The 14,600-nt window shown below is 40.0% G+C and overlaps 1 protein-coding gene across 4 annotated transcripts in view; it reads left to right on the forward strand.

Annotated features, from left to right (window-relative positions):
- The first annotated feature begins 4,582 nt into the window (after window positions 1-4,582).
- EML4 (EMAP like 4) overlaps window positions 4,583-14,600 on the forward strand; it is a 151,686-nt gene continuing 141,668 nt past the window's right edge. For all 4 annotated transcript variants that reach the window (XM_032882017.1, XM_032882018.1, XM_032882015.1 and 1 more), the window contains exon 1: window positions 4,583-4,869. In XM_032882017.1, the coding sequence (XP_032737908.1) occupies window positions 4,845-4,869 (25 nt within the window). In that variant the 5' untranslated portion in view covers window positions 4,583-4,844. The remainder of the gene's footprint in view (window positions 4,870-14,600) is intronic.

The following is a 14,600-nucleotide window of genomic DNA, read 5'->3' on the forward strand; positions in this document are numbered from 1 at the left end:
TACTCCAGAGACTTGCCATGGCATGGCAAAAGATTTGCTACAACTGTTGCTTATGCAACCTGGAAGGTAGTGCACTACGTGCCTAATAAGCCTATCACTCTAGAGGAAGTTTTTGAAAAGAGAGTAATAATATGTGTTGGCTACTATTTGCTAACCTTAGTAAAGCATTGCAGGAAAGAGAAAAACTCAAGTAAGAATTGACTGCTTTGGAAACAGAAATAAAAGAGAATTAGAGAAGTCTAGAAATTTGGAAGCTAAAAGATTAGAAAGCTGACTACTTCTAGATAGGAAACAAAATATTAAATACCTTTGAGTAATGAAGATCCATTTAGATCCAGACAGACTACAATGATCTAAGAGTGTGGTCATCTCATCCAAATCTAATGGCTTGAATTAGTCCCCTATTAAATTCAGGAAGAGAAAGGAAATGGAAAAGGAAAGCAAAGACAAAAATCATGCATAAGAATTATGTGTAGGAAAGAAGTATGGGTGTGATTATTGGCACATATTGCTGACTCGAAGCAAGTGGATTAGAAACCTACCAAGTTTTTGAGGGAATCATGTTCTCAAAGAAATTCTTTGATTATTTGAGTTGGAAATAATCTTTGATCTCATATTTGTACCAGTAAGGAGTGAGCTGAACAGGCTATAAGGAAGGTATATTTCTCAACAAGCTCTCATAGACTAGCAAAGCCAGGGGCCATGGAGCACAACGGACGAGGAAATTCCTTGGAAGGAAGATTAAGATTCAAGCAAAGAACTTTCCTTGCCTTTCATAATGCTTATCCCAGCATTCTGGTTATAGAAACATTGTGCTTATCCCAGGATTCCAGAATTGCTGTGGAAGAATAATTGCTATATTACTCCTGCTAGTTGTCCTTTTTCTGCACCAGCATTTATTTCATTTTTCCTGTCTTTGCCCTTTTCATATATATACATATACATACATATACACATATATGAAAAGGGCAAAGAATATAAATGTATATAATTTATATATATAATATATATATATATATGATTTTATATATACATATATGTGTGTGTGTGTGTGATTTTTGATTGTCCTCACTACTCAGGATGAACATGGGGGTTACTTAAGGAAAAAAAAAAAAGTAAGTGAGGGATACCTAGGAGGCTCAGTGGGTTAAGCACTCAACTCTTGATTTTGGGTCAGATCTTGTCGTCGTGGGATTGAGCCATGTGTCAGGCTCCAAGCTGGGCATGGAGTCTGTTTAAGATTCTCTCTCTGTCCCTCTCCCCTCCACTTGAGCATGCTCTCTTTCTCTCTCTCTTTTTTAAAAAAAGTAACTGAAACAGAAGCAGATTAATCATGAAGTTAATGAAACTTCCTAGAGTTTCTTCCAAGACTCTTCTAGAGCCTCTTCTAAGACTAGAAAACTGTATCTTTCCACTATAATCTCTCCTTTGTCACATTTCACCTCATGTCAGGTGGTGTTGGAGTGGCTTTGGATATTTTAGGTATCTAGCTAACAGAAGTTGAGTTGGAGATACATTTAATTTCAGGCTTAATGAGATACTTAGGAGTTACAGTCACATTTAATGAAATTATTGCTGGCTGTCTTTGTCTAGTAATAGATTCCAGGAAAATTCCTATGGGCCACTGCACTGACTCACCCAGAATCCTATCATGGAAGTGGTAGGACTAGGGCTCATAATATACTATGAACATATGGGTAGCACTGAAAAATTGTGTGGTCTTATGGGAGAAATAAAGTTTGAAACATAAAAAGCCAGAATCTAGACTAGGAAAAATTCTTCTAATCATTATACATATGATACATACTTGGTTGTCAATGATATAAAACAAAATAGAAGTTCTATCAGGAATATACTCGGTAATTCAGTATGCATAATTTAAAATTCACCATACATTTTCTTTTCTTTTTTTTAAATGGGAATCATGTGAAATAGAATTAATCAGAATTACTGCAGCAGCACTACGAATAGCTGTACTACTATGTGCAAAGTGGTTTTTTTATGCATTCCAACTATATTCCACTAATAAAGACAAATTTGATCAAATGCTAGAGGAAAAGCTAGGTTATCTTTTTATCCTCTCTATTAAAAAGTTATTTAAAAACCACTGTCATGGGGCACCTGGTTGGCTCAGGTGGCTGGGCAACTGCCTTTGCCTCAGGTCATGATCCCTGAGTCCTGGGATCGAGTCCTACATCAGGTTCCCTGTTCAGTGGGGAGCCTGCCTCTCCCTCAGCCCCCTGCTTGTGCGCTCTCTCTTTCTCTCTCTCTCTCAAATAATCAAATATTTTTAAAAAATAATAAAAATTAAAACCACTCTCATATTCATAACACTGACCTCATAGGCTTGATGTAACATTAGAATGGGGTTAGGCATAAAACACCTGGATATTAAAACCTGGCATATAGCAGGATCCCTGTAAAAGATTATCTATTAAGAAAAAAAGAATCATTGTCATATGAAGAAATAATCAAAGAGTATGCAACCAAGAAATTTAGTAAAAAAAAATATTGAAGTTATGTTAGGCAATTAATTGAACGTTGTATTTCTTGATTTTGTAACATTTGCAGTATTTGCAGTTTTCTTTAAAATGTGTAATCTGGGGGCAGCTGGGTGGCTCAGTGGGTTAAAGCCTCTGCCTTCAGCTCAGTTCATGATCCCAGGGTCCTGGGATGGAGCCCCATATCGGGCTCTCTGCTCAGCGGTGAGCCTGCTTCCCCTTCTCTCTCTCTCTGCTTGCCACTCTGCCTACTTGTGATCTCTCTCTGTCAAATAAATGAATAAAATCTTTAACAAAAAAAAATGTGTAATCTGTTGTGATTTCTTTTCTGTGTCTAAATAAATACTCCATTTAACCTAATCTTTAGAAGATTTCCACAAATAGAAAATTTCAGGCCCCTCAAAATGTGGATCCTTCTCTGAATTTAAAAAAATGTATATACATGTACGTACATACATATATATATATGTATTGTAGTATATCAGTGGAAGTTCTTATTCTTTCAATTGACCTAAGGCAGAGAGTGCTGTATGCAGACACAGAAGAGCAGCTGTCAGAATTAAGGCCTTCTCAAACATTAAGTGGTTAGACTTAATAGAAACTTACAGATATAAAAATGCCCGTAGTAGGGGAAACTTGGGGTAAATAAGTTTGAAACAGGAGGAAACTCTGGACACCATTTAGTCTGTAACCTCAATTTATCTTTGTTGCCTTACAGCTTGTCTCCACATGGTATGCTATTCAGAAGACACACAGGTCTGATATCCAAAAAAGATATGAAAAGTAATTTAGATTTTTACGGGAGATTTCTAAAGAGGCACTGGGGGAGGGGGGGGAGAAGTTTACTGCAAGACAGCAATGAAATGTTTTACAATCCTTTTAACTATGTAATTCTAAGTCCCTCTCATTATGATAGTTGCTAACCTCCTATTTCTTTTCTTCCTTCTCCAGTCTGTTCCTTTCTCCCGCGACTTGTCTAGAATGACTCTAATTCTTCCATAACTCAGCTCTTAATTATTGTATACATCAATTTAGTCCACGAGCACCTTACAGTTCTCCTCTTTATTACTCTGATTCACACAACCAAGTCCCAAGAAGAACTTTGGAAATCACTGGACGCCCTTTAGAAGGAGGGAGAATAGGGGTAATTGGGGGAGAGAGGAGGATGATGAAGTTAGTGTTTATATGTAATGCTTTGGTTACAAGTCCCGTCCTTCCATCCGCAAATGGGTAAAGTTGAGTCCTAAATAAGTTTAGTGACTTGACGCTCATCTACGTAGTCACATCGAGTTGGGCTGAGAGCTCAGGCTTACCATTAAAACTCTTCGTTATAGTTCACTAATAGGCAATCTAATTATATGCCCTGTAAGAGATGGCTTTACATCTCTGGTGGAAAGAACACCAGAGGGAGTAAAGAAGCCTGAGTTCTAGCTCTGCTTCTACCAGGCTCCATGACCTTGGGCAGGTCAGGTCCTTTCTAAGGTTGTGTTCTCCGTGAAGAGGAGGCAAGATGAACTCTTGGGTCTTGCCCAGCACTAACATTCCTTGCTTCCAGTCTGTTTTGAGTTCTGAGGCTATGGCAGTGATGGCCTTTAGTTAGGAAGACTCACCCCCATATATCCCCTACGAGGGTAGAGGGAGATCCGGGAAAAAGGGAGTCCTCCTCTCACTTGGTTGCCTCCTCTGTGTCCTTGTAGGACACAGGGGGTGACCATCTTCTGTTGGGGGGCGGGGTAGATTCTGGACTTGGGTTCCAATGGGATTCCGCAGGCTCCCTAGGGGCTATGAGAGAGAATCCCTCGACGCTCCTAAGAATCTCAGGCCAGACGCCAACTCTTATCACGACCGGTTCCTTACCAGCTTCAAAAACCAAACCCCCAGGTCCTCGGCCGAACTACTGCGCAAGCGTAGCCACTAGTCCGGCTCGAGGCCGCCGGATCCCAAAGCCCAAGCAAGGTGAGAGGGAAGGGCCGGCAAACCCCCGCCTCCATGTTGTCACGTGGGAGGCGGAGTCGGAAGCGTGACGGCGTGCGCGGGGGCGGAGCTACCGCTGCGCGCGGGCGCGGGGGCGGGGCGCGGCGCGGCGTTCGCGGCTGCTGCCTGGGAGGGAGGCTGGGCAGGCGGCGGAGCGGCGCGGCTCTGTACCTGACGGGGAAGTGGCCCGGGCGGCTGCGACTGACTGCCCCGGGTCAGACGGACGGTCGGATCACAGAGGCTGGAGGTAGGAACCGAGCCGGGCGACTTCGAGAGCGAGCGGGTCAGGCTCAGCGTCGGCCACTCTGTCGGTCCGCTGAATGAAGTGCCCGCCCCGCTGAGCCCGGAGCCCGGCGCTTTCCCCGCAAGATGGACGGTTTCGCCGGCAGCCTCGGTGAGTACGGCTGGGGAGCCCTCCGTATTCTCCACGGGGTGGGAGCCTTGTTCTCTCCACATACAGCCCAGGCCCTGCTCTCCACCCTGCCCCTGGGGATGGTAGTAGTTCCACTGCACATGTTCCCCTCGAGGCTGCCGCCCCTCTCCTGGCTCCCGTGGATTCAGAACCCCTCCCCCCATGCCCAGTCCTCCTCGGCAAGACCCTCCCTTCCTCCCAGCGTCCCCTTCAGTGCAGGGCCCTCCTTCCCGCAAAGTGGAAACCCCCTCTCTCAGAGAGGCCCCCCCCACTAGCTGGTACATCCCTTTCCATACGCTCACGGCTCCCCCCACAGACCTACCTTCACGGTTGGGGCACCCGTTTCTGAAACCTTGACCCCTTCAGGGCACAACATTCCTCCCCCTTTGCACATACTGAGCTCTCTTTCAGAGTGGAGGCACCCCTTACCCACGCAGAGGGTCCCTTTATAGGGTAGGAACCCCCACACCCTCTTGAGAAAGAGGGCACCCCCCCCCCGGTCTTCACTTTAAATTTGGAGACTTCTTTTAAGTGTATCTCAACGTGTCTGACAACTTCCCTTCTCTCCTTCCACTTCTCTGAACATTTTGCGGTGGTGGAGAGAACTAGAAGCACCGAAGCATCATTTGCTTAACACAGGAAAAGAAGAGGTGTATCTGTGTTGGGGGACCCTCTTTATAAAAGAAGAGCGAAAGCAGAAGTATTCTCTGGCTCTTCGAGCATGCTGGGGAGAAGTAATTCTGCCCAGTGGATCCATTGGAAAGGGGGCCTCTGTCAGGGAAAGAAAGGATTCTCCATTTTTGGAGTATGTTGTCTTTGTGGAATGGAAGAGGTTATTAAGTAGGCTTCAGGATCCTTTCAGTGCTCCTTTTCAGCAGAATAAAGGTAGTGTATTTTGTAACTGGCGAAGGGAATCAGAACTAGAGGCTGGTACTCAGCGCCCTATAATCTGTGTCTGGAATTACTATTCTTTGAGGCTGTTGGAATCTGGTTACTCTAAAGATTGAGCTCAACTGTTATGATGGTGAGAGAAACAGTTTCTGCTGTGGCTGATTCTGCAGTTGTGTGATAACCTGTTGCTGGATTTGTATTTTCAGTAGTTTACCTGGAGGTAGTTGGTATTCAGACACCTTTCTTGGTAATAAATCCCTGGTTGATCAATGTTCATGGATCAGTGCATGATCTGGCCATAGGCCACCCATTATTCAGCCATATTAGAATTTTTTAAAATCTGAAGTCAAAAAGTTAGTTGAAGAGCAATGGACCCACTGTAGGTATTAAATAGTAAAAACTGTAGTTTTGGCTCTGACCCTCTGTGGGAAGAAAAGAAAAACACACATTAGAGTGCTTTGAGAGTGGAAATCCTAAAATAGGAGACAACAGGGTGTTACTCTTTCCTCCCAAGGGCACCTGTTGTCCATTATCTAACCTTTGATGTCTTCTAATTCCTTACATAGGTTGTTTCATTCTTGGCTCCTTTTAAAGAGGCATCAGTTTTTCACTGCTTTTCTTTTTTCTTTTTCTTTCTTTTTCTCCTTTTTGCCTCATGCCTGTATTTATTTGCTAATCACAGTGGACTGAAAGACTTGACCTATATGTTTCCACAAAGAGGTGATCATATATTAGGGCAGAAACTGAGTATATTGGGAGACGTGGGACTGAGTTGTTGGCTCCTCAGCATTTAGGAATGGTGCGAGCACTACTCAAAGTAGAAATCAGCTTTTCTTTCCTGTTGATTCCACGGACTTCTGGAAGGCTTACCAAGGCTTCATTTTCTCTAAGTGTTTTGAGGGAATCTTTATCACCAATTGGTGGAACGTTAGTTTATTTTGAAATAGTAGATATACCTTATTAAATGACTTTGTCCCTTTTTATTCAATTCACGAGGCGACTGATAGCGATTGAAAGATGAAGATGAATTGCTGAGGGGGCTCCACTTTTCATAAAGAGTGTTATAGCTGACCCTAACATTGGGGTTTTTTGTTTGTTTGTTTGTATTCATTTGATAGCATCCTTGAGTGGGTAAGACTTTCCTTTAGATAAGGTAGGTGTTCATCAGCTGCAAGGGAGATGCCGGTCTCTAAAGAGAGGAACCTATGTCAGCAGAGAGGGAAAGAAATGGTTCCTGGTAGTATTTCTGGAGCTGCTCCTGATGAAGACAGTTTTCAGCAGGAGCTCTGTGCTTTCTCTTTCTGTCCCCCTTGTAAGAGTAAAACTAGGCCCCATCTTAATCGAAACCTCTAAGGGGTGGGGGAGGGGAAACGCTGGTATATTTTACTGGTAGTCTTTAAACAGCTTTACTTAGCTCTTGCCAGATTGCTTATTTCTGTTCCCTGCAGTTCATTAGTTTAGAGCTTAGAGTTACACTGATCTTTATTTTGTCATAAGAGAGCTATGAATGTAAAGGCAAGCACTTGTATTCTAGAAGGTGTTTAAAAAACTTTTTTTTTTTTTTTAACTAAGCAAGAATTTAAAATATGTGAAGTTCATCTGGGGTCACAAGTATTGAAAGCATTTATTTATTCTCAAGGAAGTATACATGTGTATCTCCTTTTGTATACCAGGTGAGTTCTTGAAAAAAAATGTGAGGAAACTTAATTTATATAAGCAGAAAAGTTAAGTGCTTTATAAACAGAATGATTCTAGAGATGCTGATTAAGGGAATTTTATGCTGGATCATTTTGTAAAGTGGAAAACTTAAAATTTTAACTGTATCCTTGATTACTGAGTGTTGGATAAGGAAAACATTATGCATTTTATAAGATGTCTAAATTAAAGTTTCGTGTATTGGCTTTTGAAATCATTGAGAGCAATGTTAGGTGATTGGTTATGTTCTGTGTGCCACACTGAAATTATATACCTGTCATATTACTTTTGTTTTGCATAAAAACATCTAAAGGATGCTTTTAATCCCTGCCGCTGATTAATTTTAGGCAGGTTGGCTGGCAGGTGCTTGTACTGTGGAATTTCCCTTAGGCATAGTATCTTTTAGTTCACAGATTATGGTAATTTAAAAAGGCAGCACTTTGGAAACAATTTTTTAAAAAAATTTCTGGGGGAGTACCCTAAACAGTGTATCTTCATAGCTTGCCTTTTGATCGCTGCGCGCGCGCACACACACACACACACACATTTCATCCTTAGTCTTTTTACCATCTCTTTTTCATAATAAAGGTTTTAACTTTGAGACATTTGTCTTGAAATTAGCCTAGAGGTTAGTCAGTGCTTATACTTTAAAGAAAGCATACAGTTAACAATATCAGTGTTAACTTCTGCTCCAAAGGTTATTTAAAAAACAAAACTCGAAAGTTTTTAAATAAAATTTGTAATGAATGAATTGTAGGGTTAATATCTATAAGAAACCTAACATTTTGGTCCAGGGTATATGAACAAACAAAATGGAAGTGGTGTACTTCCATTTGGGAAATATTTTAAGAAAATAATATTTCTTAAAAGATTTATTTTAAAGGGTGGGGGTAGGGGAAGAGGGAGAAGATTTTTTCAGGTGCATTTCCTGTTGAGTACTAGACTGGTCAGGGACGTTGGGCTTGATTCCACAACTCATGAGATCCTGACTGGAGGTGAATGAAACCAAGAGTTGGACACCTAACCAACTGAGCCACCAGGCGTTCCAAGAAAAGTCTTTTTTTAAAGATTTTTATTTATTTTACAGAGAGACAGAGTGAGAGAGGGGGAACATCAGCAGGGGTAGAGAGAGGGGAAGAAGCAGGCTTCCCTCCAAGCAGGGAGCCAGATCCAGGTCTCCATCCCAGGACTCTGGGATCATGAGCAGAGCAAGGGCAGATGCTTAAGGACTGAGCCACCAATCCTCCCTGAGAACAGTCTTTTTTTTTTTTTTTTTTTTTTTAAAGATTTTATTTACTTATTGGACAGAGATCACAAGTAGGCAGAGAGGCAGGCAGAGAGAGATGGAGAAGCAGGCTCTCCGCCGAGCAGAGAGCCCGATGCAGGATTCGATCCCAGGACCCTGGGATCATGACCCGAGCCAAAGGCAGAGGCTTTTAACCCACTGAGCCACCCAGGGACCCCGAGAACAGTCTTTTTAACATCCCAGTATCAGAACTATGATTTCTTATCTCATACTCTTTTCTTCTTTCTTTCTTTCTTTAAGATTTATTCATTTGAGAGAGACAGAGCACAGAGGGAGAGGGAGAAGCTGACTCCCAGCTGAGCAGGGAGCCCGATGCGGGACTCAATCCCAGGACCCTGGGATTGTGACCTGAGCCGAAGGCAGACACTCAACCATCTAAGCCACCCAGGCGCCCCTCTCATACACTTTCTTAAAGAAACAATGCAGTATATGTTTTTTAAGTATTAATCTAATCTTTTTTTTTTTTTTAAGATTTTATTTATCTATTTAACAGACAGAGATCACAAGTAGGCAGAGAGGCAGGCAGAGAGAGAGGGGGAAGCAGGCTCCCTACCAAGCAGAGAGCCTGATGCGGGGCTCGATCCCAGGACCTTGGGATCATGACCTGAGTTGAAGGCAGAGGCTTAACCCACTGAGCCACCCAGGCACCCCAGTATTAATCTAGTCTTAATCATTCTTTATTCACATAAAAATGTTTCTCATACAGTATATTTAGGTAATTTTTTCTTTTAATTTATTAGTTGTCTCTTTGAAGGGCTTAAGATAGGCTTCAGTTATACAACCAGACATAAGCAGTAACTCTTATGTGGTTACTACAACATGAGTTAGAGTATTTTTTTAGCATGTATATGGGTTAGTACCTATTTTGTGACCAGTACTGTGCTTGGTTGTTCTTAAGGGAAGGACAAATATAAGACATGCTTCTTGTCCTTTAGGAATTTAGTATCTGGTTTTAAATAGATATCCAGAGATGTTTAAGCATAAATGAAGTATGAGAAATGGGACTAGTGGAGAGAAACACCATTTAGAATGCTGTGCTATGTATAAAGCATGTAACTTCTGAGAGGGAACATTTGGAGATGCTAAATTTACCTCTGAAGAGCCTGGCTTTTTAAAACAATGAAATAATTCACTTAGCAAACTTATGTTTAAGTAACATGTGGGAAAAGTACTGTCTTAACTTTATGCATATGAGTCCATTTCTATAACATGTGAAACTTCAATATTCATAAGAAATTTGGGAAGAACATTTGGATTTTGAAATAGATTCTAAGGCTTTTAATAAGTTTGTAATCTACTTCTTTGACTATTACCTCAGTATGGAAGATTCCAGGTGTGTAGTATGTTTCTCTGTCTGTGTCTGATCTCTTGTCCTGTAGTTTTAGCTCTCTCTAAGGCCTTAACTTGCATGTTTTATGCTTTATCTCATTTAATCTTTACACTGATCTTGGGAGAGAAGGAATTATTCTTCTATAGATGAAGAACATAAGGTTCAGAGAGTTTGATTTTTTTTTTTTTAAGACTTTCTGAATCCAGAGTTTTCTTTCTGCTTTCTTCTTTTTTTGGTGGGAGGCCTGATTTGTTAGATTTGTAGCCAGTGAAAAACAATACAAAAGAAGAAAGAAAGAAAAATGATCTTTTCTGTAGCTCATCTGTATGCATGTTAACATGTTGATATATTTTTTAGTCTTTTTCGATGCCTAATTTTTTACATAGTTAAAATCATACTATAGTTAAAACGTTGTATTCTAGTTGTTGTTTTGGATGCCAATATTTTTTTTCCATTTGAACTCAGATTTTTGTGATGGTGTTCAGTGTTCTTTTCTGTACCTACTACTGACTCTTCATGATCCATTCATACATCTAACGTATCTGAAATCTGAACTCTTCTCTAAATCAGCTGTTTTTCCTTATTTTCCACTGTCTGTTTCATCCAGCCTTGAAACATCAGAACCATCTTGGATTCCTTCCCGTTTTTGCCCATCACTTAATCATCTCTTCTGGGACTTTTCAGTTCTTGTCACCTTTCTCATCCCTTAATTTCCTTTTCTGCCATTATAGTTCAAATACTTATTATTTCATTTTTGGATTATTGCATACCCTAAGGAATTTCCACCTGTCTAATTTATTTTATATGGGGGCGGGGGTGGCCTTCAGGTTAATATTCCTAAAGTGGCGCTTTGAGTATGCCATTCCCTCTTTCAGCTTCATTGCCTTGACTGAATTCAAACACCTTAGCCTTGTTTTCAGGGTCCTCCATTATCTCCTTCTACAGTCTTTTCAAGTTCTGGCCAAAATGACCTGTTTCTTGTTCCCTAGGTATTATTGGCACTTTCACATCCTTGTGACTATTCTCAGTACCCTTTAAGGCCCAACTCAAATATTGTTACCTTTCTAAATACCCTTCCTTATTTGTTCCCTTTCATTCCCAGCCCAAAGTATTGAACTTTTAACCTAAAAGGATTCCTAGGGCACCTATCACAGAATCTTTCTTCTTATAAGGTAGAAATAATTATGACAGGTCTTAAAAATATTATTAGTCTTATTTCTCCCACCAAATTGTAAACTCATTGAAGGCTGACACTCTAATGTGTCTTTAAAATCTCATAGCACAACATTGGCGATTTTATGGTCCAGTAAAATTTGGGGACAAAAATAGGGGGCCAGTATATAATCAACAACTTATAACCTTCTCTTTCACCATTGTTTCATAAAAGAAAGAGCTTTGAAGATAAATAATTACTGTACACAATCTGTGAAGAGTCCTTTAAAAAGTCACTCATAATGTTCTTATTTTTCTCATTTTACCTGGAATGAGTGAAAACTTTGTCCCAGACTTTGTTGGGAATGTGGTAAAGAATTCCGTGCCAGGTTCTAGGGTAGTGTTTTTCAAATGTTGGCCTTATGCATGACTTATTATTATGAGTTTAGAAATTATTTGGGGTCAAGATCAACATAAAAAGGAAAAGAAGGATTATTAAGTTTCAGTGCTTCACATGATACTGCTTCAAGGAACTTTTAATTTCAGTTCCATATGTTTGCCTTAGGTTGCAGTGTAAAATTTATTTCTTACTGTGGATTGCAGTCAGGTGAAATACACACTTTTAGTGGCTGATCCCAATCCTTGAGAGACTAAGTGGGAAGGAAGGTTGACATCCACAGAAAAAGTGGATGAACAGAAGTAGTTAAATTGTGTGCTCTGTTTTTGAAGGATTTGAATATAATGATTGGAATATAGTTAATAGCAGTAAAAATATATTGATAGTTTTAGAATCAGCATAATTTAGGCGAACTCAGTATGTAGAAGTATAGTTCCGTAAAACTGGTAGGGTAGGGTATATTTTTTACTTTGTGAAAGAATTCACCATGTTGTGTTGTTTTTTTGTTTGTTGTTTGTTTTTGCTTTTGCTTTTTAGCTTTCCTGATGAAGCCGTCTGTGTCTTAACTGGTTCTTCACCTCATTAGCTATTTGAAATCTATCCAGTCTTCAAGGCATGGCTCAGTACATTTGTTTTTTCTGGAGGCTCTGCCTGATTATTCTAGTCTTGTATTCAAACCATTGTATTGTGGTGCTCCTAAAGTAGGGGAGGCGGAGTGCTTACACCTGAGGGATCTGGGAGTATAGCCAAAAGTTGGAGTCTGTTTAACTTAAAAATTCATATGATTATTTTGCAACCATTCTAGTAAGGAATGGTCCAGATAGGAATCATTGATAGATACTGAATCTAGGGATATTTTGATGAGGAACAGGTTGTTAGCATAGTCTTAAATATCTCCCCATATATTGCTCTTTAGTTTCAACGAGGTAAAAAAAAGAAAGCAGGAAAGAAAGAAAGAAAAGTAACCTCATAAAGTGATGAAATCAGACAACACCTTGAGTATATGATCAAAATAAATAGCACTGGTGGACACTGTGTGCCTCTGAATGTAATGCCCTGAGAAGAACATATCATATGTGTAGTACTCCAGCAGGGAGTGGGTAACCTGAATCTAATAATAAGGGAACATTGACTTGGGGAACATCCTATTTTTTAAAATAGTGGGAAGACTATCTTTTTTTTTTTTTTTTTTTTTTTTTAATAAATGTTAATGTTAGGCTGTGGAATATTCCAGGTTAGGGGAGAATAGAGAGACATGACAACTACTTGATGTGATCCTAGACTGGATCTTATGTTAGAAAGGAAAATGCTGTAGAGGGTAGCATTGGATTATTTGGCAAAATTAGAATATGGATGTAGATTGGATAAAAGTGTTGCATCAGTGTTAAATTTACCAAAGATGATAACTATCCTTAGGTTATGTGAGGGAATATTTTTCTTAGGAAAAACACACTGAAGTCTTTAGAGATAAAGGGCCATGGTATATATGTTACTCTCAAATGGTTCAGAAAAAATGATGTAATATGTACGTGTACATACATATTTGTATGCATATGTACTTAGCTGTGTATATGTATATACATATAGGGAGGAGGAATATACATATAGGAGGGAGGCTGCTCATGGGCAAGTAAAACAAATGAGTAAATTGTTAATAGGTGAATTTGGTAAAAGCTGTATGGGGTTTTTTTTTGTACCATTCTTGTTCTTACAGCTTTTTGTAAGTTTCAGATTATTTTTAAAAAATCATGAGCTTTGCATTAAACTCCATAATGTAGCTTTTTAAAAGTATAGAAATGGCTCCTCTCTCTGACAATTTCAGGCAAACTCTTGGATAAAACTGTTGCTGTAAGAATATGTTCCATGTGTACCATGTGGTTTCCTTTTATCCCTAGGTCTCAGTTTGAGAAACATGCCTCTGAGCTTGAGCCAGCTGTGGTTCAGATTTAGCCGACAGACATGTTTTGTTTGGCCCTTTTGAGTGTTTTAAAAATTGGGAAAATTCGCATAAAAATCTGGATCTCTGGAATGATCTTTCCCCGGTGGGCTTGCATTCCAGATGATCTGTATACTCATTAGGTATTGTGTGAGATAAGCAGTCTCAGTCCTTACCTTATACCTACCTTGTTTCAGGTATTTACTTTGCCTGACCTCTGTTAGGCATATGTTTGTAGCCCTTATCTAGCCCAAGAGGTTGTGGTGGGGTGTCTATGTTCTTTGTACTTGGACAATTTGATTTGAGAATTAAGTTGTTGAACTGATTCCTGTCACCTTTTTTTTTTTTTTAAGATTTTATTTATTTATTTGTCACAGAGAGAGAGATCACAAGTAGGCAGAGAGGCAGGCAGATAAAGAGGGGGAAGCAGGCTCCCTGCTGAGCGGAGAGCCCGATGCGGGGCTCAATCCCAGGACCCCAAGATCATGGCCTGAGCCAAAGGCAGAGCCCCAACCCACTGAGCGACCCAGGTGCCCCTCCCTGTCACCTTCTAATGTTGTAGTGTGTATATCTGATATACACACTATATGATCTCCAACATAACCATACAACCAAGAAAACGAGGAAATTAATATTGATACCTTATTGCCCATTGAGATTTTGTTAATTGTCTTAATAATGTCTTTTATAGAAAAAAGATCCAGCTCAGAATCAAGTGTTGGATTTAGTTGTCCTGTCTCATTAGTCTCCTTCAGTCTGGACTAGTTCCCTAGTCTTTCTTTGGGTTTTATGAACTTGATACAAGATTACAGGCCAGTTGTTTTGTAGAATGTCCCTTAATTTGATGTTTCCTCTTGATTCAGTTCATGTATCCTTAGCACAAATGCCACAGAGGTAGTGTGTTTTGTCTCATTGCATCCTGTTCTGTGGTGCATAATTTTGATTTGTCCCATTACTAGTGATGTCCACTTTGATCATTAGTTGCTTTGAAACTTTGTAAATATTT

This window comes from Lontra canadensis, unplaced genomic scaffold, assembly GCF_010015895.1.
Source record: "Lontra canadensis isolate GAN:19392208 unplaced genomic scaffold, GSC_riverotter_1.0 scaffold78, whole genome shotgun sequence".
Taxonomy (NCBI): domain Eukaryota; kingdom Metazoa; phylum Chordata; class Mammalia; order Carnivora; family Mustelidae; genus Lontra; species Lontra canadensis.